General features: G+C 44.9%; 1 protein-coding gene across 1 annotated transcript in view; it reads left to right on the top strand.

Moving 5' to 3' along the window:
* IQCA1 (IQ motif containing with AAA domain 1) overlaps positions 1–25,071 on the top strand; it is a 172,483-nt gene that overhangs the window by 104,855 nt on the left and 42,557 nt on the right. Inside the window, exons 10-13 of the mRNA XM_034655460.1 lie at positions 3,021–3,127; positions 3,298–3,399; positions 10,729–10,793; positions 14,554–14,636. Of these exons, the coding sequence (XP_034511351.1) occupies positions 3,021–3,127; positions 3,298–3,399; positions 10,729–10,793; positions 14,554–14,636 (357 nt within the window). The remainder of the gene's footprint in view (positions 1–3,020; positions 3,128–3,297; positions 3,400–10,728; positions 10,794–14,553; positions 14,637–25,071) is intronic.

The raw sequence follows: 25,071 nt of genomic DNA, 5'->3' as shown, positions 1-25,071 counted from the left end.
AGTTCATGTGCATTTCAGAAAACGCACTGAGAAAGGACAGTTACCTTCAAATGAGGGAATTGTAAACTAGTTAGTTCTTCCTTGGGTGAACCCGCACCTTACAGACCAACCACAAAATCCACCTGCTAGGGGGCTTCGGGGCCAAGAACAAACTTTCAAATAATGACTTAAAACGGGTTTTACATCAGTGGGCTGATATAGGCAATTTATGCCATGTAGTATTTTTCATTCCCTGACTGTAAAACACAGGATAGGCCTCCCTGGCTGGCACTCAGTCACAGGAATGATTATTTAAAATAATATAAATTCAGGTCCTCGCTTTCTAGTAATTTCCTGTGTAACCACTCCTCCCACGAATGGCCTCCATCCATCTTTTTTGGGTCTTCTCCCTCTTGGTCTACATGGAGATGTGAACTCCATTCCAGGCGGGTCACCTGCCCCACCCTGGTGATGACATCCTCACCTCTGGGGTCATCCATAGACAAGCAGGCATCTAGGAGCCAGGTGCCAAACCCAGTCCCAGCCCCATCATCCCTTGCCATCATCTCTGCCCCAAAGGTAGGGCCACCTGTCACGTGGCCACCCTGATGGGGAAAGACACATGGGTGAATCGGCTCTATGAAAATTGTACCATGTTTTTGACTTAGTTCCTGTCTATTTTAAGTCTACAGTAGCCACCCCAGAAGAACCTGGGGTCCTTTCATCATCCTCGTTTTCCAAAATCTGTCCCCCCAGATTTGCATCACCATAGGCTGTGACCCTGGCAGAGACCCTGGCCAGCCCAGCAACTGGCAGAGCCCTGCCCAGCCACCTCACTCAGTCCTCTGATGGGAAGCCGGGGAACCTGAGAGCCCTCACTGGACCTGGATTCCGGACAGGCTGTGTTCTGCCCAACATTCCATCCCACAGAACGCCCAGGGGGTGAGGTGGGCCTGCCTGACCTGTGTATGGCAAAACCTTGTGACGACCATTTCCACTTCTGGAAATTTCCATGCCGACTGCCAGGAGCATTGTAGGGTCTTCAGCCTGGTGCTCCCACGCTTTTGGAGAACTGGAGCTGCATTTCTACATCCCATCTTCCTATAATTTTCCTGTCCACAGGGTCCTGACTGATCACCTTGAGATGACACGTTCACTGGCCACCAGGCACCCATCCATCACTTCCACTTTTCTGACACGTGTCTGCTCTGGGCACAGCTGTCCTGCGTAGTCCCCCTCCCCCTCCCCCTCAGGAAGTAAGAATTGTCGGGGCGCCTGGGTGGCTCAGTCGTTAGTTAAGCGTCTGCCTTTGGCTCAGGGCGTGATCCCGGCGTTCTGGGATCTAGCCCCACATCAGGCTCCCCCGCTGGGAGCCTGCTTCTTCCTCTCCCACTCCCCCTGCTTGTGTTCCCTCTCTCTGGCTGTCTCTCTGTCAAATAAATAAATAAAATCTTAAAAAAAAAAAAAAAAAGGAAGTAGGAATTGTCAATCAGAAGGATGAAAACCATAAGACCAACAGCCGATGAGCAGTAGGACGGAGGTTCCACCTGACCCCAACCATGGGCCGTGTCCCCTGGGCAGCCATCGGATGGCCAAGGCCCTTGGGCAATTTTTTTTCCCCCATTGGCCAGCTTTGAGTCATCCATCAGAATCTCCTTGCTATGCTGTCCATCTCTCCAGTATCTGCAGCTTTTCCTGGGTCACACCGCATCTTGTCCCTTCTTTCATTTCTGGTCTCTTTTGCTGACCTCAGACCCCTGGGACTGATTTACAGATTTGACCCTCCCTTCTCATTTGTTTGCCCCAGTGTCTCTCCAGGCACCTTCTCCACACTCAGTCTTCATGGTTGACACCCCTTGCTCTTCACAGCACCCAGAAGTATGTTTCTGTCTGTGACTGTGACTGTCCCTCCCTTCTCAGTTAGCTGCATCAGGGGGACACATTCCTGGCCAGTCTCAGGATCCCCCTGCTATGCCTGTAAGGAAGGCCATGGTTGAGAAACCTCTGCCCATTCATTCACATGGTCGCTGCCATCCAGCCCCACACAGTCCTCCTTCTTCCCAAGTGGTAGCCATCAATGGACAGTTGTGGGGGCACCTCTGCCTGGTCCCCATGGCCCTCCGTTGCCTCCCCAAGTTAAAGGGCATCATTGACCTAAGGATGAGCTCCCAATGAAGTAGCCAAGCTGGGTGGTGTTTGCAGGTGGAGTTCTGGAAAGTTTCCATCACATTCTGAACACAGATTCTGGGAAAGGAGCTCATTTCCCAGACTGTCAAGTCTCATTTTCCATAGGACACCACCCCACTTCCCACTGATCTGTACCTCGGCACACATTTGGAATTCCCCCTCTGAGAAATGAGTTTTAGTTCAATTTTTTCCAGTGATACAAAATTATCCTTATTTCCCCTAAGGTCACATTTCTCTAACCATCCTCTTCACTGCCAGGGCCAGGAAAAAGGGAAATGTTAAATATGTATGATTTCAAACACATCCAAAAAGGAATTCAAAAATATACCGGGGGAAAGCCATGGGTGCTTGTATGTTCGAGCTTGTCTTTTAACAAGGGGCTGGGTCAATCACTGGTGGGTTCAGCTAGCAATGAAGGCTTTCAGTGAATCTTTCAGTGAATCATTTGAACAATGAAAGTAATATAAAACATATTACAAAAATAGTCATCCCATATTTGTCTAATTATATAATCCCACAATTAATGTATTGTTTTTTACATGGTTATAGTCATTAGAATACTACTACTTGCATCATACTTTTTATTTTATGTTTGCACATTAGCAGTTTTCGTCTTCATTTTTTTAGATAATATACAAGCACATTTTTCCCCTTTGGGAAGTTGGGAGAAAAAAAAAACACATGAGTTTCATCACTCTGCCATCAATAATCTCTTGATTATTTTATTCAAACTTGTATTCCACACAATAGAACAGAAAATTAGACCCGTGTTTTATATTGCAGTAACTGTTTTTGTTCATCTTCATGTTGAAAAAAAAGTTCATTTTCCTTTTCTTGATCCTCCCGGACCACAGACCTGTGGAAGAATAAAGACGAGTCGTGGAATTTCCCCCAGGACTATGACCCGGAACTGATCAAACAGGAGAAACGGAAGGAACTGGAGTCGGAGATCAGAGTGCAGGTAACACGGCACTTACACTGCACCAAGACAAGTCATCAGCGGCCGCCATTGGGCTTCCTCACAATTTCCCACCCATGGCCGACCCAGAGTTGAAGCCATTTTTGAACTTCACCAAGAAAACACAAGGCACAAAAAGTCACTCAAACGTGGTGTGTTTTGTACTTGCCCAGGTGGATGAGCTCATGCGACAAGAGCTAAAAAATCTGAAACTGGCTGTGGACAGAGAAAAGGAGTATCCGGTCAAAGAAGCAAAGAAGAAAGGAGGTAAAAAGGTGAGTAGCAAGCGAGCATGGGCGGGATGATGGAGATGCAAATTTGAGTCACGAGCAGGAACACCATCCAGGCACCCGGTGCGGAGTCCAGGGTGCTCCCTACACCCGAGCCAGGCCCAAGCTGCTGTGCAGGGCGACGCCTTCCTTGGGGGGATTTGCCTTGTTCCACCATGTAGCTCTCAGGGACATGGGCTCATAAATGGGGTCCATTCAACAGTCTGAGAGTAACCTGCCCCCCACCCCCGCAGATGCGCGGGATTCCCGCTAGCCAAGCCCCAGAGATAGGATGAGGACCATCAGGGGAGCCAGTGATGCGCCTGGAATGCCTGCCCCTCTCTCCCTGTAGGAAGATCTGGAACGGCAGCCAGTGGCAATGAGCAAGCTCTTTGTGAGCAGGGGATCAGATGAATTGAATTTTAAATTGCCACCAATCCATCTCACGGTGTTTGGGAGTAGCCAGTTAAATCCTCATATTCAAAGTTCATTTACTGGGCCCTGGGAGATAATAGAAAATATATATAGGTCTTTGCCTCCAGTTCCTGGCACAGAGCTCCTGAAACCCTTGTGAATCCTTAAGTCATGAGAGTACTTGGAGCACGTTTGTTCTAATGAGACAACTCTGGGTGGGCTCCTGGATGGCCCTTGCCTAGGGGCCCGTCACCAGGAAGACCAAGCCATGATTAGAAGCTTAGAATTTTCAGCCCTACCCCCGCCCCCATCCTCTAGGAGGGGAGAAGGGCTGGAAAAGGAGTTAATTGATTGTGCCTGTGTGAGGAAGCCTCCATGAAATCCCAAGAATGTCAGGAGGGTGAACACACACATGAACCAGGAAGGTTACCACCCCTGCTCCACAGGGACGGAAGCTTCTGTGCTCGGTACCCTCCCAGAACTCGCCCTAAGTACCACTTTGTCTGTCTGTTGGTCTGTACCCTTAACACATCCTTTAATAAACTGGAAAACGTGAAGTGTTTCCCTCAGTTCTGTGAACCACTGTAACAAAGTAATTGAACGCAAGGAAGGGGTCATGGGAACCTCAGATTTATAACCAGTAGGTCAGAAGCACAGGTGACAACACAGACTTGTGATTGGCGTCTGACACGGGGGGTGGGGGAGCAGTCATGTGGGACAGAGCCCTCAACCTGTGGGATCTGATGCTATTTCCAAGTAGACAGTATCAGAATGGAGTCAAATTGTAGGACACCCAGGGCTGCTTGGTGTGGGGAACCCACACACACATCTGGTGTCAGAAGTGTTGTGTGTGTGGTAGTCACATGGGAGCAAAGGAGACACACAGGAGGAAAGAATGGGCTTTTTCCTAACCTAGGCCCCTACTTCCGCTTTCATTCCAGAGCCAGCCCGGCCACTGGGGCCAGAATCTTCCAGGGAGAGGCCAGACCCCCCCCCCGCACCCCAACAGTGTCAGCAGGTGGATAAGCATCCTTTGCTCCTTTGATGGCTTTCTCAGGGTTCCATGGCTGATCGACCCTTCTTGCAAGTCACGTACTCTCTTAGCGCTTTTCATGCATCCAGCTGCAAGAGCGTCTAGTTCAGCCAGTCAGTCCCTTTAGGATGACACTATCCCGATCTATTTTGTATTGATTCTACAGCCTACAGTTTCATAGTTTAACTCTGACTTTTCTGTTCGACACCTGAATAGCCTTCATAGCCCTCCTTGAGGATACACACCTGAAGCCTAACGAGGGTTGTCTCTAGGTTATTCTCTCGGGGGGGGGCGGGGCGCTAATTGATGACAACATTAACTCTAATGATGTCCTGCATATCTGCACAAAAAAGCAATGTTTTTGATGATTGAACATGGAATTCAAGCCAAGCAAAGTGGGAAATGAAGGCAGGAAGTGGCTGTACCGCTCTGGCTGAAAGTAGGCTTTCTCCTTTTATCCAGCAAGTATCATTGTGCAGGCCCAACATCAGACTGGGCTTCCTCACCCTCTCACATGACTGCCCCCTCTCATTCCTTGCAGTCTGGTGTGTGCCCTTTCCATGTCATGACTCGTGATATGTCACAGGGAGGGGCTGCTGTGAATTTCCCTCTTGGAATTAATCTGGTTTAACATGCAGTGAGTATGCTCAGGGTATCCCAATAGATTGATGGTAATTGTGTAATTATGGAGTCTCGAGTGCCCCAAATTCCAATCCAATGGCTTAGATGTAAACTTTGGAGACATAAATTGGATGTGGTTTTAATTTCGTTAGCTGAAACTTAATTAACTATACCAAATTCCATCCTCAGAAAGACCATTAGCAGAAGGGGAATAGTCAACTTCGTACATAGAAAAGAAGAAAAAGGACTCAGAGGAATAGAGTTAGGCAGTATTAATCCATCATCATTCAAAGAAAGTGACTTGATCAGAGATTATACAGCAGCCTGAATCTTCCTTTCAAAATATAAATCTGATCTTATCACTCCATGCTGAACCTGTTCGATGGCATTTTAAGAATAAAGATGACAATCTTCAGCCAGACTTACAAGGCCATGTCTGACCTGGCCCGTGCCCTCTTCCCCAAGCTCTTCACCCACTCTCCCTTCCCAGCTGCACTTCAGCACCTTGACCTTCCTCTTTGTCTCCCAAACCCACTGTACGCCTTCCCACCACAGGGCCTTTGCACATGCTGTTCTCTCTCAAGAACTATCTTTACTCCCATGCCCCCAGTGCCTAGCCTTGTTAACTCCTACTCATCTCTTAGGTCTCAGTCCAAGCCTTTCTTCCTTAAGGAAGCATTCTGAGCCATCCATAGTAGGTCTGCTTTGTCTGCATACACTTCGCACTGTGTACTAGGACTTCTTGGTGCTTTATCAGAGCTTTAATGTTATATTTACTAGTGAGATCATTCTGTTGGTATCTTCCTTCCCGAATATACTGAAGGACTGCAAGTGCAAGAACTATACGATTGTCTTTTTTGGCTTGTTCACCATTGTAACCTTTTCTGGCACAAGGCAAGTCCTCAATACATATTATCAAATAAATTAGTCAAATCTAGCTCCCATACAGATTGATCCCTATAAGCTAAATATGTGCCCCAAGATGTCAGCAGCAATTCACAGCATCCAGCCACCTCCCTTGCTGATTCCATATTCACCAAACAACCTTCCAATGAGTTATTATAGTTTCATGTTGATTTTTCTGTAAGATAGAAGTCTACAGGGTCTGATTCTCTTAGCAATTGTAGGTCTCATTCGAAATTCATCAACTTACATTACAGTCTATCCCACCTTCTCCTGTTATTTGTAGATCCAAAATTAGGCTTGAGGGACAGACCATCTTTATTAATTTTTTTCATTTGATAAGTATTTATTGAGCACTATATGCCAGGTATATTTCAAGGCCTTCAGAGTACAGAAGAGAACAAGACAGACAAAGCTTCTGTACTGGCAAAAGCAAGTTTCCACATCTGTAGGACTGGATCACTCTGGATGTACTGTTTCCCCATGATGACATCACTGGGTGAGGTCCTACCTCTCAGAGGCCCTTTGTTTCCTAAGTTCCTCTCCTGTTGTAATCACAGAAATTTTAAGGATATAGGAGTGTGTGGAGAAGCTAAGAAGCTCCATGAGGATAAAATCCTTGGCTGACTCTATTTTTTGCATTCCCCAGAGCGCTAGCATATATAAGTAGGAGAGGGAGGAATGCCATGTTTAAAAATAAATTGAGAATCTACCTTTGAAAGAAACAAATGAACATTCTACAACTGAAAATTGCAGTAGCGGAAATTAAGAACTCCTTGAACTGGTGTAACAATAGCATGGACGTAGCAGAAGACAGTTAGAGCTTAAAGACCAGCCGGTAGGAAATCTAAACTGAAGCATAAAAAGAAGAGGAATATAAAGAACAGATGGAGAACAAGAGACATTTGAGACATGGTCAATAGTTGCACTATGTGTGTAGTTGGAATCCCCCCAAAAAAGAAGGAGAATGGGAAAGAAGCAATATATGAAAAAGTAATGTCCATGAATTTTCCCAATCAGTTGAAAGACATGAATTCACAAAATCAGAAGCCTTAGTGAGGTCTGAGTAGGATGAACACAAAAAAAATCACATCTCAACACATCATAGTCAAAATGTTAAAAGTCAAAGATAAAAGGCAAAATCTTACTAGGCTTTAAAAAAAAATTGTTTTTCCTTCAGGGAAACAAAAATAAGAATAAGAATTACTGCTGACTTTCTCAAGAGAAGCTATGGCGCCAGAAGGCAATGAACGGCATCTTTAGAGATTGGAAAGAATTAACTGCCAACCTAGAACTCCAGACCCAGTGAAAATATCCTTCAAAAATGGAATGAAATAGAGAAGTTCCCAGACAAACAAAATCTGAGAGAACTTAGCAGCAGCAGATCCACAATATGAAAATACTAAAAGGATATGTTTCAGGCTAAAGGAAATTGATCCCAAGTTAAAACAAAGAAGTGTAAGACAGAATGATCAACTATTGAAAATATAAAAGACTACTTTAGAATATTCTGGTTTTTAAGGCAACAATAATGACAAAGTCTTATATATTTATAACATGTAGAAATAAAATATATGACAACAGCAACCGATAAGGTAGGTAAGGGTAAGTGGACTTGTAAGGTTATTGTGTTGTTCTGGACACCATAAAGGGCTAGCTTAAGGTAATAAGTTAGTAATATATTTTGTAATTCTTTAAATGATACTAAAATGTGTAACAAAAAGTAATAGTGAACATAAAGTGAGAAAATAAAAAATACTTGATTGATTAGAAAGAATACAGGAAAGGAAAAGGAAAGAGAACAGATTACACAATTAGAAAACAAATATGAGGATGATAGAATTAAACTTAACTATTGGTAGAGGGATAGAGGCATAGATCAAAAGAACAGAGCGCACAACCCTGAAATAGGCCAACACGAATATTCCTGACTGATTTTTGACAAAGGTACAAAAATTCAAGGAAGAATAACCTTTACAGTACATGGTGCTGGAACAATTAGGTATCCACAGACAGAAAAATGAACCTTTACCTAAGTCTCATACGTTGTACAAGAATGAACTCAAACTGGATCATGCACTTAAATGGAAAATGTGCAACTATAAAATTGTTATTAAAATACAGGAGAACATCTTTGGGATCTAAGGCTAGGCAGAGTTCTTAGAGTAAACATCAAAAGCAGAATTCATAAAAGGAAATTTGGACTTGATCAAAATTAGAAACTTCTCCTCCAGGAAAGATTCTGCTGAGAACATGAGAAGACAAACTACAGACTAGGAGAAAATATTTGCAAACCACATATCTGAGGAAGAGCTAGTAACATAAAGCATACAAAGAACTCTCAAAACTCAGCAGTTAAAAAACAATCCATTAGAAAATGGGCAAAAGACCCAAGGAGGCATTTCACTGGTGTGGCTATACAGAGGGCAAATGAGCATAGGAAAAGATGCCACTAGCCATGAGGGAAATGCAAATTAAAGTCACAATGAGAAATCAGCACACGCTCGTTAGGGTGGCAACACCAATGGCCGGAGAGTGTGGGAAGAAACTAGATCACTCATACGTTACTGGTGGGAATGTGGAATGGTATTGGCACTCTGAAAAGCAGCTTGACACTTTCTTTGCAAACCAAATATGCAACTACTATACACCCCAGCAATTGAACTCACAGGCATTTATCCCAGAGAAAGAAAGACTCACATGCACGTGTATACACACACACACACACACACACACAGCCCTTAATTCATAATAACTCAGAACTGAATTCATGGCACCTTCATTCATAATAACTCAAAACTGAATTCATGGCACCTTCATTCATAATAACTCAAAGCTGAAAACAGCAATAAAAAAGAACAGCACTAATACTTACAATGACCTGGCCAAATTTCCTGAGAATTATAACGAGTGAAAAGCAAAAAGATACATACTCTGTGATTTTGTTGCTACAACTTTCTCAAAAGGATGAAATTACAAAAACGGAAGAGAGATTCGTGGTTTCCAGGGGTTAAAGGTGGGGTGCCCGTGGGAGGGAAGTGAGTGGTTCAGGAAAGGGCTATAGAGCAGCCCCTGATCTATAACGGCGTGCCTAAGAGAACGCTCTTTGAGAGTTCTCCCGCTACAGAGCAGTACCCGAGAGCTCCTGGCGGAGACAGAAATGTTCTGTATCTTGACTGTTTCAGCGTCAATACCAACGTCTTGGTTGTGACCTTGTAAGATAGTTCTGTAAGATGTTACCATTGAGAGAAACCTGGTAAAAGTTACTCAGGATCTCTCTATTATTTCTTATGATTGTATGTGAATCTACCGTTTTCTCAAAATAAAAATTTAATGTGTAAAACCCTGAAAGTCATGAAGTATCGCTATGTGCAGCCACATAAGTGAATCTTGCAATCATCATAGCGGCGGAAAGAAGCCGGATACAGGGAGTTTCCATTGCACGGTTCCATGTACAGCAACAGGCAGTATGAATTCACGGTTAGGTCGGGTAGCTACCCGCAGACTGGAAAGCAGCGTGAGCGATAGGTCATGTTCTAGATGTTGAACTGGGCAGTGTTTATATGGTTATATGTAAAAATTAAATGCAAAAGTCAATCAGCCTGGACATAAATTATACAGCATAAATTATACAGCAATAAAAATAATGAATAAGGACATGGACGTGGAGGAATGAAAGATGCTGAGACAGTAAGAAAGTACCTGATAGTCAGTCTGTGTGGTGGGGAGCATGGGGGGCCCGAGGAGGTCTGAGAAAGAAGACGAGCCAGGAAAGGAAGAGGGCCAGGCTGGGAGAACTCCATCCTCCACGCGCGTGAACTTTAACTTCATCCTGTGGGCAATGGGGAGGTACCAGTGGATGCTTTGAACAGAGGAGTGACACGATCAGCACTGTTTTGAAAGATCGTATTCCCAGCACTTCCCTCCAGCTGTCACAGTGATCAGAATACAGAGCCCTCTGGGATCCGGATCTGGGGCCAGATGCTAACAGGGCACGAGATTCGGTGTCAAAGACCACAACTCGATGGCCCGGGCACACAGCGCTCTCAGCCTTTGCAGATGAGAGCCCCCAAGAAGAGAGCCAGAATGCTCGGCGCCTGTTGGCAATCAGGCCCTGTGCAGGCTTCACAGGGGTGACCTCACTGTCTACCCACCCAGGGACATGCCCACATAAGCAACCTGCGATTTCCCAGGCCAAGTCCTCCGTTCAGGTAAATGTGGCAACCACACGTCCATTGTGCCACAATAGACGTTCCCATCCCATTCCCTGCCACCACTACCAAAAAGAGCTGCCCTACCAAAGTTCTAGAGCTAATTTGCTCACTTGTTTTTATTAAATTGTTGGCTATTTCTATTTTTTCCAGGAAAAGAAAGGGAAGAAAGGCAGAAAAGGGAAAAGAGGGAAGGACAAAGATCTGACAGCTGACAGGTGAGGTGTGCTCTACCCTTGTACTGCCCATTGAGGGACCCCCTCCCCACCCCCGAGCAGAGGGTAGGTCACAACAAAAGTCCATGGCCCCAGCCGGGAAAGGCACCCCTCTCTGCCCACCATACCTCCTCCACCCTGGAAGTGCTGAGGCCACTCTGCAGTCCCGTATAGAGAGTGGCCCCCTAGCCTGCAAAGATGTACACAGAAGGATGGATGCCAGAGGGCCTCTGAGATCGTGCAACCTTTTTAAGTTTTAAAATTTATAGGGTTCTTTTTTTTTTTTTAAAGATTTTGTTTATTTGAGAGAAAGAGAGAGTGTGCAAAAGCACGGGGAGGGGCAGAGGGGGAGAGAGAGACTCCCAAGCAGACTCCATGCCAAGAGAGGAGCCTAACCCGGGGCTCAATCCCATGACCCCAAGATCATGACCTGAGCAGAAATCAAGAGTTGGATGCTTAACTAACTGCGCCACCCAGCCACCCCAAAATTTGGGGGGTTCTTAAGAAATTGTTCAAGAAATGGCATCCTGATCCAACTTTTGAGGGAGTACTGACACTCCTCAAGGACAGAGACTGTTCCCAGTTTCTGCCCCATCCTGGGCCCGGCCCACTGAGGCACTTCACAAATGCTCATTGAAGGGAAGGATGGAGTTTTGCCTCATCGAGGGGTGCCTTCCATTGCCTTGAGCTCCACTGGCCAAATTTTGATACTCTTGAATCATTTTAAGTGCTCATTTTTTAAGCTGAAATGGCCCTTCAGTGCTTTGACATTGGAAATAAATAGGACCTAGGTTTTCAGATATTTTCAAGGAATGTAGTGGAATCTAAAAAACAAAATAGGGGCGCCTGGGTGGCACAGCGGTTAGGCGTCTGCCTTCGGCTCAGGGCATGATCCCGGCGTTATGGGATCGAGCCCCGCATCAGGCTCCTCCGCTGTGAGCCTGCTTCTTCCTCTCCCACTCCCCCTGCTTGTGCTCCCTCTCTCGCTGGCTGTCTCTATCTCTGTCGAATAAATAAATAAAATCTTTAAAAAAAAATAAAAATAAACAGGTGCAGGAAACAAGCTAGTGGTCACCAGCTGGGGGAGGCCTGAGGGACAGGCGAAAGAGGGGAAGGGGATCAAGAGGTACAAACCTCTTATAAAATAAGTCATGAGGATGTAATATACAGCATAGGGAATAGAGTCAATAATATTGTAATAACTTTGTATTGTGCCAGATGGGGACTAGACTTATGGGGATCAGTTTGTAACATATAAAAATATTGAATCACTATGATACACATCTGAAACCAATAGGATATTGAATGTCAATTATACTTCAATTAAATAAGTAAACAAAAATAAAATAAAATGCAATCCCTCATAAGTGAGTGTCAGAAATCATTCTGAAGGTCCACTGTTCTTCCCATGGATTTTGTTAATGGATACCACATATTGCTCCCCTGTGTGGGAGAGTTTCCTAGTCATCCCCTGGCTACCAGGGATACATTCCCAGACTCTGCTTGAGAAGCAGATCCACGAGGAAGGAAGCCAGCTTAGAACCATCCAGAAAGAAATAGGAGATAAGAGTGTTCCAGGGCTAGTGCAAGTGCCTGGAGCCTGGCAGGCAGCCTCTGGAGAGACAGCCAGAAGAGCATGTGGGCTTTGGCTCTGTAGAGGAAAGGCTCCTACAGGGCACCTGTAGGGGCAGCTCTCCTCACTTGAGGCTCCATCACTGGGGACAGGTTCAAGGTGAAGACGCTGTGGCTGACTGCTGCCTAAGAGTGGCTTGGTCAGCATCCTGAAAGTCAGGTGCCCAGTTCCTGGGGCACCAATCCCTCCAAGCACCAACACTGATGCCTCCTGGGGACCCAAGGGGCATCACGGTGCCTTCTCTAGACGGGGGTTCAGCCCACGCATGCACATAGTGCCACAGGCCACGGGTGTCTTTTAGTAGCTTGTAAAACCCACTTTTCTCCTTTGCTCTTACGTTAGTCCCAAAACCAAGTACAGTCTTGCAGGTGAAGAAGTTTATGCAAAGCGCCTTATCCAGACACAAACCAGAGCTAAAATCAAATCTACCGATATGACCCAATCACGAAATTAAAATTATTCATTCACCTTCTCGTGCCCGTAAAGATGAGTTTGCCAAATAAAATGCAGCTTAAACGAGACGGATCACACACACGTGGCTGGTGAACAAGAGCCATTAGACACCGAGTATGTTCTCACGCGGGCCTCTGCACAGACGAACCGTCGTAAATGAGCCGCAGGCGATTCTCTAGCACAATGACGAGAGACCAGGATTATTTTATTCACTTTTGTGCCCAAAAGCACAGAAACAGCTGGCTGTCTCATTCCTGGAAGACTTTTCATTTCAATTTTGGAGAGCCTGTGTCTCCAGACTAGGGCTCATTCCTAGTAAGACAACTTCCATTTGTTTCATCAAGTTAATATCAACCTGACACCAGTACTTTTATCACACGAAGGTAGTTTTAAAGTTGAAAATGTTTTATTCCTTAACAGAAGCTCGTTTCACTGGAAAGATCCAAATATAGGCTTGTGTTCCAGGCTTCTTAATATATTTTGTTTTGATTGTTTTAGAGAATCTTCAATTTCACATTAATATTTTATGCATATATTCTATGTTTATATTAAATCAGTGTTCTAGTTAAAAACCTACATTTGGTACTTCCTTGCAGGTCAGATACTGTTATCCCAAATCCCATTACAATTAAAACCTTCTTAATTCGTGGCAGAATTTTAAATGCTATTTTAATTCAAACACTATTTTAAATATATTTGAAAGAATAAAATTCCAGTCAATCAAAGACTGGGGTCATTGAATTAACATTTATCCCAATGGTATTTGGCTTAAATATAACTGATATCCTTGATCGTACTAACCTGGATCATAGAACAAAGAACTGGTTAAATGTAGTTACATTTACAATCCTTCATTCTAAAGAAAGACTAGCGTACAACAAAGCATAAGTCCCCTAGAAATGAAAAGGAAGTAAACAAAACATCTCAAAGGATTAAACTCAATATCTGAGCTTGAGCTATCTAAATTCCTACAAGCCAAGCCCCAGTTAATTTCACTAGGAGTTTCATTCATTAAGTAGGATACTGTCTTTAGTTTTTCCTCAATTAATATAAATTACCAGTGTGCTCGCTATATGCCCAAGCCCCCCTTGGGAAGTGGTTTTAATATCTGTAAACACTATGGAAAAGTATAACATTCTCCTAAAAAATCATCACAGTCACTGCGTTAGACATTTTGTCTTTCGTAGTAGAATGAGTTCCCCTATAAGCCTTGGCTCTTTATAGATATTTCTTCTAAACTATTATGCTATTGGGTTAAAAGGAAACATCAATTCCGCGAAGGATTAATGATCTACTACGGCTTGCAGATGCTAACTGAATATATAATTGTGGGCCCATTGCACTACTATTATTGGTCAATTTCTAATTCATATCTGTGCCATCACAAGGACTAATGAAAGGGCAGACTGCAGGAGCTGTGGCTGGTCTCAGATGCCCATGGATATAATTCTTATTAATGGGAGACATCAGATGTACACATGGATGAGCAAAAGTATTGTTTTTAAAGCCTAGACTGTCCCCCAAATTGTAGAAACGCTTCCAAAAATCAACTTATTTGCATAGATACAAATGCGCTTGGAAATAGATCTGGTGAAAGTTCTCTGCATATGTGGTGATTAACAGAAATGCTGGTTTTATGTGTCTGCTTACGGAATAGCTGGTCTGCTTTATCACCAGGACCATTGAGTCTCTGTATAAGGAACTGGTGGAAGAAGGGTTGCTGATCCAGGCTCTGAAAGTTAACCTCTGTGATTACATCGGTAAGGTACACCAAAATTAACACATGTATGTGCCGTATATGTCGCCCCTTGGGTTTTGAGGTCCCAACAGCTGGAATATGTTTCACTTGCATGTTTGTCCAAACCAAAACCTGGCCCATAGTGGTTTGTAGTAGATTTTTGTTGGACTGAATGGATTTGAATTCATTCTGTGCCGTGAACCCGCAGGTCCAGCTCTCTCCCCGAATGTGGTAGAGGCAGATTTTTGAGCCTACTGCCAACTCTCCTTGGGGCATTCCATCTGGCATAAGCTAAGCTGAGGAAATGAAGACTTGTTCATACTTTCAGGTTTAAACAAAATGCCCCAGGGGAACAGCACCTGGAACTTGAACAACACACAGTTCTTACGGGAGGAATTCCTTCCAGAAGGGGCCACCACAGACGTAACTGGAAGGAAGGACGGGGGACATTTGCTATCACTGGGCCCACTGAATGTTTTCTCTTAATTTTTAAAAAAACAACATGATGACCTGAAAACGCACTTAAAGCTTAAAATTTTTCATAATCCCAGCACCCTAGTGCAGGTTTAATGTTCACTTTCTCGCATCTGCCATGAACCAGAACGTTCTCCCACGTAACCACAAAAGGATAATCGCCCTCAGACATCTTGGAATTACTGCAGTGTTATTACTTAATACCTAGTAGGTAATCAACTCCCCTAATTGTCCTAATAATGTCCTTTATACATTTTTGTCTTTCTGAATCCAAAATCCAATCAAGGACCGTGGCCGTGGTGCTCATACCTGTTTAGTCGCCTTTCACGCCTTTAATCTAGAACTTCCAACCCGACGTCTTTCACGCCATTGACATTGTCAGAGTCCGAGCTGTTTCACAGACTGTCCTTCGACAGAAATGGTTTGATGGTTTCCTCATGACTTGATTCGGGTTCAACGTTTCTGGCAAGCAGACTATGGAGCTAATATTATGTCCTTCTCAGTGTTTCATGTTGGGGGCACGTGTGTCCCGTCACTGGGGATGTTAAGTTTCATCACTGGCCAAAGTGCTGTTCCCCAGATTTCTCCACTGTTAAGCTTCACTCTCCCCTTCCTAGTTAATGAATAATCTGGGGTGGGGGGATTCTTCAAGGCTCTGGAGATGTTGTTCCCAGCTGGCTTAAAGTTTTTATCCCCCACTGTGATTTTTGCCTGTATCAGTTACTGCTAGGGTAGGTGTAAAATGGGAGTGTTCTCTATCATCCCTTCTATATTAGTAGGTGCCATTTTTCTAGAAAGAAATGTCCTTCCCTCCCTCTTTTTAAATTGTTGTGGTATCAGTGTAGAAACATGGAATCTCTCGTTTTCATTGTATTATATTACACAGTGACCTAATTTTGGCCTGTAGATACATGAAGGTTGACATTTCTCGTTGATCAAAAAATGATTACTTTAATGCCTTTGAAATAAAGCCACAGTTCCTTCTTGAGTGCCTGGGGGAGCATTCGTATTTCCTAGCAGTATGAGAATTTTACCAGGACATATACTGGAATATATATTGGGTTTCTATTTATTTTATGCGTTTCTTGTTCAATTACCAAAGGGTTCTCTCCTGGATTCCCTTGAGTTTGCTCTGTTAATTCTGTGCATGTGAAAGCATGACATTGTTAACAGAACACCGTCCTTTCCTTGTGGCTGGGAATCCCTGACTTCTCCTTCTCCTTCTGTATTTTCCTTTGACATTCAGTGTTTTTGTTCATCGCTGAATTTCTAGTGTCTAGACAGTGCCTGGCACAAGGTGGAGTCTCCAAAAATAAATTAATGGACATATTTCTCATCTTCTGTTTGATGTCTTACCCATCTTGGACTTTGCGATGATCTTTCAGTTTCCAGACAGCATCTTTATGACACTTAAGGCCAAAGTGAACACAGTCAGACCTCAGATGAAAACGACCCAGTCTAATGAATAGACATGTCTCCAAAGAAGACATGCAGATGGCCAACAGACACATGAAAAGATGTTCAGCCTCACTCATCATCAGGGAAATGCAAATCACAGCCATGATGCGATCCCACCTCACACCGGTCAGGATGGCTAAAACTAACAACACAAGAAACAACAGATGTTGGTGAGGATGTGGAGAAAGGGAAACCCTCTTGTACTGTTGGTGGGAAGGCAAACTGGGGCAGCCACTCTGGAAAACAGTATGGAGCTTCCTCTAAAAGTTAAAAATAGAGCTACCCTATGACCCAGCAATTGTACTACTAGGTATTTACCCAACGGCTACAAAAATACAGATTTGAAGGGGTACATGCACCCTGATGTTTATAGCAGCCTTATCGACATTAACCAAGCTATGGAAAGAGCCCAAGTTCCATCGACTGATGAATGGACAAAGATGCGGTGTATATACAGTGGGATATTATTCAGCCATCGAAAAGAATGAAATCTTGCCATTTGCAACGATGTGAATGGAGTTAGAGAGTATTGTGCTAAGCGAAATAAGTCAGTCAGAGAAAGACAAATACTGTATGATTTCACTCATATGTGGAATTTAAGAAACAGAACAGATGAACATAGGGAAGTGGGGGAAAAGGGGAAAAGAGAGAAACAAACCATACGAGACTCTTAAACATACAGAACAAACGGAGGGTTGCTGGAGGGGAGGTGGGTGGGGGAGAGCTAGATGGGGGAGGGGATTAAGGAAGGCACTTGGGACAAGCACTGGGTGTTGTACATAAGTGAGGAATCACTGAATTCTACTCCAGAAACCGATATTGCGCTGCAAGTTAATGAACTAGAATTTGCATAAGAGGTTTGAAAGAAAAAAAAAAATGAGAAGAAAATGACTCGGTCTAACAAAATCAGTCAAACTGCCACATGGGCTTTTCCATGTTTTCCTTATTTTTTTCCCAGTTAAAATCCTTAGCTTGAAAGACGGCAGTGGATCATCCCAAACCCCCACATAAAAGCAGGCAGAGCAGCCAGAGAGCAAAAACAGAAACCAGCAGACATTTACAAACTAAATGACGAGGTGCCCCTCACACCCCAAAGTACAAGCCACTGGGGACACAGAGCAGAGGAACGCCAAAATAACCCCCAGGCATTCAGGAGGAGGTGCAGTGGACCGGGCAGCAACTGCAGCCGAAACTGGGAGGGGCTTGGCCACCTCAAAAAACGCACACCACCCTGCTTCTAATTCATCTGGAAACAACAGAAGAGGGGGCTCTATGACATTTAAAAAGCTGCCCCGCGCCAAACTTTCTTCTACAAGTAGAGAAGTACTGTCTCTCATAAAATTAAGCAATGGAAACATCCAGATCAAAGCCCATGCAACGTTTCTATCAAAAAGAAAGAGGGGCGCCTGGGTGGTGCAGCCGTTAAGCGTCTGCCTTTGGCTCAGGGCGTGAGCCCGGCGTTATGGAATCGAGCTCCACATCAGGCTCCTCTGCTATGAGCCTGCTTCTTTGTCTCGCACTCCCCCTGCTTGTGTTCCCTCTCTTGCTGGCTGTCTCTGTCAAATAAATAAAATCTTTAAAAAAAAAAAGAAAAGAAAAGAAAGAAAGAATATGAGCAGCCCACGGAATGGGACAATATATTTGCAAATGACATTACAGATAAAAGACTGGTATCCAAGATCTACAATGATCTTCTCAAACTCAATACGTGAGAAACAAATAAACAAATCATAAAATGGGCAGAAGATATGAACAGACACTTTTCCAATTGAAGACATACCAATGGCTAACAGACACATGAAAAAATGTTCAAAATCATTAGCCATCAGGGAAATTCAAATCAAAACCACACTGAGATACCACCGTCTGCACCACTTCTGAGCACCTGCTTAACATTCTGGGCGGAAGGTCCTGTCGGCAGTCATCTGGAGAGAAAATAACTAGAGCAAGCACCTGCAATTAAAATTAATCAAATTAGACAAAGGGCTAATCTTAGGCTGGCCTTTTACACACAGGCTTCTGTTACTAGGTCCTTAGCAAAGCCGGCTTTTCATGAACCGGCGAAAGTGTATTTCATGAATCTAAAGGATCAAGGCTCTGCCGGTTTTCACTGACATCCAATCTAATGCTAAATAAGATTCAGTCGTGGTTGTTCAGACCAACGGCCCACAGTTCTGCGGAATGCCGACAGGTGCAGAAAGGGCGGGGCTCTCTGTCGCAGCGCTCTCTGCTGCTCTCATTGGCTCTCACCATTAATAACCTTTTTATGTGTGTGACCTGAGTCATCTGGGGCAGCCAGGCTCGGCTCTGACGACAATTCTGAAATAGAAATCGTGTTTTATTTGTTTAACTGGCTTTAAAATAATATGGGAATAGTTTGGCTTAGACTTATTGGCAAGAAACAGTTCATTCCTCTTTTAACTTAATGTCAGAGGTAGTAAATGGAATTGGGGGTCAACCTAAATTTCATATATATGCAAAATCTGTATCATAAATAAGTATATGATACTTTGGGGGTCAACAAAATTAATATGCAATATTTACGAGGCCCATGCAAATAAAATAAGTAGCCCACAGCCCTCATCACAGTGTGATGGAAAGCAGTAGAGCAGAGAGCACCAAGACCCAGCATGTTGTTAATGGAACTCTTAAGACATCATTGAGGGAGGCGGGATGTTCGATCCTTGGCTCAAGGATACAAACCGATGAATGTCGTTTCCGAGAGGGCCTAAAAGCATCAGAAGAACGATACTCAGGAAGCATCCCACCGGAACCCGAAGTCCCTATGGCTGCTGACCTCCCCGGGCCCCAGGGCCAGCAGGCGTTTCTTCTCAGGACTTGTGTGTGTGTGTGTGTGTGTGTGTGTGCGTGTGTGTGTGTGTGTGCAAGGCACAAACCGGCCAGACAGACAAGGAGATTTACGGATCTGCCTTCGGGTGCTTCCTTTAAATTTCATAGATCTAAAACCATATCCAGTGTCAACACAGAGTGCGTTTGCTGGCCCTGTGTTCAGGTCCCCACTGCCAGGACTAGCCAACCCGGCCACTCAGCAGAGGGCCCCGAGGACACGCCATGTGGCCACTCTGCACCCTGGCCAGGCAACACAAGCACCCGCTGGCCTCCAAAGCCCCGAGAGCCTCAGCCAGGGCTCCCAGGATGAGGTGTGAGCTTTCCAAGCCCCCTGGGCAGATAAGGGAGCACCCAGGATGCATCTGGTCAGTGTTCACCCACTTACCCTCCCAGAAATATGACTGCCCCACAGAACGAGGAGGGAGAAAAGGAAGGGAGGAGGACACTCGGCCAGCACCCTTGGCAAATCTGCAACCCTCAGCCATCTCCCAGGGACCCCTACGGCTGGCACCAGTCTCCCTCCCCAGCCCCTTTCTGTCCCCTGCCATATCACCAGCAGGAATTATCTGCCGCTCCCCGGCACCTGCCTGACTTCCCACCCCAGGCCCGCAGTCACTGTGCCCTCTCACCCAGCATCTTCTCAAGGGTCCCTGTCTCTACATGTTCCAGTTCTGCCCCTTCAGAGGCCAGCTCAGGTGACACTCTCTCCCAGAAGTCGGGCCTGAGGCCCCCATCCCACCTGGCCTGGAATTGGGTTCTTCTCTGAACCCTCCGTGGCTCGCACGGATCCAAGCACTATTTGCCTCCCTCCTGGTCACATCCACTCAGGTTCAGCTGCCGTCCTGGCCATAAACTCTCTACAGCAAGTCCTGACTCTTCCCCACCGGCCCCCAACCAGGGCCACGAACTGAGCAGCCCCCAATACCAGGTGCTCAGTGGACCACCCAGTGAATGACGTGGCTCTCTTACCCTGAGCAACAGAATCTCCTTTATCACATTGCGTTACCGTACCCCTCACGTATCACAAATAACGCACACTGACGTCACTGCATTTTAAACAGCGCTCACTCAAAACTGGCTTCCAAGTTGATGTTCCTGATTATTTGGTAAATTTCCTATATCTTTTCAGTTACACTAGAAAAAAAAAAGGCACCTTAATAATCGTAATATGGACATAGTCACAACTGATCAAACTGCCCAGTCACTGCCCAAAGCAACGTGATAGTAGATGTTTTGATCACAGCACTTTCCAGGATGTCATTTTATAATCGCTTGGTGCCAGCGTGCGCTCCGCTTGAGTTCAGGACGACAGGAGATGCTCGAGCCCGAGTCCCGCTCAGGCCCGGAGGAGATGGGCAGTGTGGCGGGCCTCCGAGTGCCTGCGTAGTGACTCAAGGCACTTCATCAAGAGGTGTCGGGTTGACTCAGCCCCTGCTGCCAGGCTGGAACCCGGGGCAGGTCGAGGAAGCCCGGCTACTACACCTGGCTCCTGCTTCTCCCCTTTCCCTCCTGAGAACCACGAATGAACATTCCCAGCCCCCCTCACCAGCTGTGTGTCCACATTCCTTTTCCTACGCTTTCAAAGAATGTAACGCCACTGCCGACAAGCAGAGAAAACGCCCCCTCTAAAAAACATGCCAGAGGTAAGTGTTTGCAGGAATGTTCATTAGAGTTAGGAGTTTGGGGGAAATTCTAGGGTGAGGGGTAGCAGGGAAGCCGCGTACAGAATGAGTAAGGAGATCCTGTGACCCCCACCTCGAGCCCTGACATGCAGATCAAAGGGGTCACAGGCCGACTCAGACGGGGGATGGGCCTCCGGTTAGAAATGCTTTGGACGCATTCATCACGGTTGCAGAAACTGTTCCTGCAGGAACAGCCTGGAGGGATCCTCGTCTCGGAGCCGCTTGGCTCCTCTGCAGGATTTTAGAGCCTTCGCCTCTGCCTTTTGTAGGTTCTGCAGCGGTGCACGAGAAGGCTCCTCTGGTGAAATCCCTGCTGCTGGCAGGGCCATCGGGGGTAGGGAAGAAAATGCTGGTCCACGCCATCTGCACCGAAACGGGAGCGAACCTCTTCAACTTGTCCGCAGCTAACATCGCGGGGAAGTACCCCGGCAAAAACGGCCTACAGATGATGCTGCACGTGGTGGTCAAGGTACTTGGTGCATTTCTTGGTTTCCAGCGCCCCTCCCTTGTTCCAATTACATGTTCAGATCCCGCCGTGAATTTTCTTACACCAACGAGCACGGACCCTTGCCAATGATTTCCTTAGGCTGACGCGCCCATCTCTCTTAAACTCCCCATCGCATCCGGCTGTAAATCACTTCGTCCTTGCACCTGGCCGAGCACCCAACAGGTAGAAACAGCTTCTTCCTTTGCATAAACAACCCCTACTGTCCCGTCCACCGCAGGAATCCTTTCCTGAAATGCCCCACGTGTCACTGAAACCGGAAGCCCCGATTTCTATCTCCAGCCCACCTTCCTTCAGTAACAGCATCAATCACTTGCATTTTGGGGTACTCTTTCGCACATGGCGTGAGTTGCCAAGGTACGGTTCCCTGGGCATATCCGCTCCTCACACAGGTGTTACCGAGGAGGCTGCGGGAAGCTAAGCTGGCCACGGGGGGGTACCTGTGCCATCAGATCTGGGCTGGAGGATAGGATATCCTAGAAGATCCGTGCACTACCCAGCCCATGACCTTAGACAAGTTCTTCACCTCCCTGCGTCTCTGCCTTATACCACCAAAATGAAACAGACCAAATGATCCTGTCAGCCCTAAAAGCAAGGATTCTCCGATATCATTTAGATATGGACGATGATGGTGAGAGACAGGTGTTGATAGGTAGCTAGGCAAATAGATAGATAGATAGATAGATAGATAGATAGATAGATAGAGACACAATATGGTTATATACACATAAGGATTATCAAGTTTTCAAGCATTTTGATACAGAATATTCACATTTAATATTAAAACTCGACAGGGTTTAATTTTTATTTCATGGAGTACCTCAAGGTTGTCTTTATGCTGTTTAACTCACTTTTAGTTGCTAGAATGCCACATAAGCCAGCTTTTCCTGCATGAAGACGCTCACTAGCCAGGAGGCCCCCGCACCTGGGACGCGGTGTCAGGCGCATCAGCTCTCCGGGGCTCTGAGGCACGGTTCTATGTGAACAGTGGCCCATTACCCGTAGGAATGGTTCCTTTCCCACACCGTGTTGACAGCCAGAGTGAGGACGTGATGGCAATGGGATTTCATTCTCTTAGCCACGTGGCCGCCCTGGCTGTGGCAAGGGTCAGGACATTTCCCCCTCTCCTTTCCCCCGCTGCTTGTGCTCTGCAGGAATCCGTGGAGAGAGAATTTCGAAGAGCTGGGCGATGGGAGGGGCGGAAGGTGGGTGGGGAGTAAAGACCACTAAGCTGTGTAATAGAGCGCCTCGCCTCGTATGGACCACCTGGGTCACCTCTTTATGGTGTTACATTGAATGTTCGCAGCAGCCCCGTGAAAGGTCCATCCTCATCCCATTTATATATCAAGACACTGGGGCTCTGAGAACTTCAGTAACTTGCCCAAAGCCACCAAGACCACGTGGCCGCGATGGGGTTCAAACCTAGGTCCTTCTCTTCTTTGCCCTCCTGCACCATTTTTATCAAGGTAAAACTTATATACGGTGAAATGCACAGATCTTAAGGATACATTTTAAGTGCAAGCTTTGAAAAATGTACACAACCGTGTAGCCACCCTTTTAATGGGTTGTTTGGTCTTCATATAACTTCTGCTTTGAAATATCCGCTCAAGTCATTTGCCTACTTTTCACCGCATGGTCTGGTGTTTTCAAGAGTTCTTTGTATATTCTGGACACAACTTCTTTGCCAGACATACATACTGCAAACATTGTCTCTTGTTCTGTGACTTCCTTGTTCATTTTCTAATTTTTTAGTCATTTACTTGTCCCATCACTTCCTGCCATAGGGTATCGAAACCTCCCAACGTGATCGTGGAATTCTGTATTTCTCCCTCTCCTTCTGTCGGTTTGTGCTTCACAGATGCTGAAATGCCGTTGGGAGATGTGTCCACATTTAGGATTGGTGTGACCTCCTGTTTGGTTATTTTATCACTATGAAATGTCCCTTATTGTCTCTGGCAATACTCCTTGTCCTGAAGTCTACCTGCCCTGATGCTAACAGAGCCACAGCAGCTCTCTCGATAACTCTTTTATTTTTGATGTCTTCAGAGTTAAAGTGCATTTCTTGTGGACAGCTTTCTTCTTCACCCTGACAAACATATGCCATTTAATTGGAGCCTTTGCTCCGTTTACACTAAATGCGGTTATTCGTCTGGTTGTGTTAGGTCCGCCATTTTGCTGTTTGTTCTCCATTGCCCGTTTCTTCTTTTATTCTTCTGTTTGTCCTTCCCTGTCTTCTTTTGGGTTAACTCAGTACTTTTCATGACTTTATTTGGATTCCTTTACGGTCTTTCTAGCAGTGCCTCTTTCTTACTTTGCAGTGATTGCCCTGCGGGTTACAATAGCCATTCTTTAACTCAGCACAGTGTGCATGGTTCATATTGCGCTATTTTACATAAAATGTGAGAACAATGTAATTCATTTGTTATCTTGTGTCCTTTATATTTTTATCATACATTTTACATCTAGAAATGTTATAAACACCACCATAGAGTGGTATTATTTATATTAAATAGTCATTCGTCTTTTAAAGAAACTAAGAGGGGGGGTTTAGCATTTTATACTCATCATGTTTACTCTTTTCAGCGATCTTGTGTTCCCTTCCCCCAATCCAAGTTCCCGCCTGCTGTCATTTTACTTTTAGCTGAAGGCCTTCTTCAGCATTTTTTTGTTGAAGGTCTGGTGGCTACAAATATTTTTTAGCTTCCATTTGATTTATTTTTAAATGCCTTTATAGCACCTCCATTTTTGAAGGTATGTTTTGCTGGATATAGAATTCTGGGCTATATTTTTCTTTCAGCGCTTTAAAAATGTTATTCCATCATCTTCTTACCTCCATATTTCTGATAAAGAGTTATCAGAAATCCGAACTGTTGATCTCGTGTATGTCATGTGTCATCATTCTCCGAATGCTTACAAGTATTTCCCTTTATTTTGGTTTTTCTCAGCTTCACTGTGATGTGCTGGGTGTTTTTGTTTTTATCCTGTACTTAAACTGCTTGTGGCCCACTGTGATCATTGAATCCATAAATGTATGTTTTATACCAAATTTTGGAAATTTGGACCACTGTTTCCTCAAATATTCTTTCTGCCCCATTCTCTCTCCTCTCCTTCGGATGCTCTAATCACGTGTATATTTGACTGCTTGACATGGTTCCATGAGTCCCTCAGGTCTTGTTCTCTCTAGTTTTCACATCGGATAATTACTGTTCATCTTTACTCAAGTTTACCTACCTTTTCTTCTACCATTGCTGATCTGCTATTAAGCCTATCTTGTGGATTTTTTCTTTTGTATTTCTCATATTTTTTCAGTTGTAGAATTTAACTTTGTTTATTTTTATAGATTTTTATTTCTCTCTTGCAATCCTCCATCTGTCCATTCAATATGACTATCTTTTCCTTTAAGTCAACTTACGAGCTGCTTTACAGTTCTTGTCTGCAAATTCCAACACTGGGTCATCTTGGAGCTGGTTTCTTTTTTTTTTTTTTTT

Source organism: Ailuropoda melanoleuca, chromosome 2 (assembly GCF_002007445.2).
Source record: "Ailuropoda melanoleuca isolate Jingjing chromosome 2, ASM200744v2, whole genome shotgun sequence".
Lineage (NCBI taxonomy): Eukaryota > Metazoa > Chordata > Mammalia > Carnivora > Ursidae > Ailuropoda > Ailuropoda melanoleuca.
The sequence above is the reverse complement of the archived record's forward strand: the minus strand, read 5'-3'. Positions and strand labels throughout refer to the sequence as shown.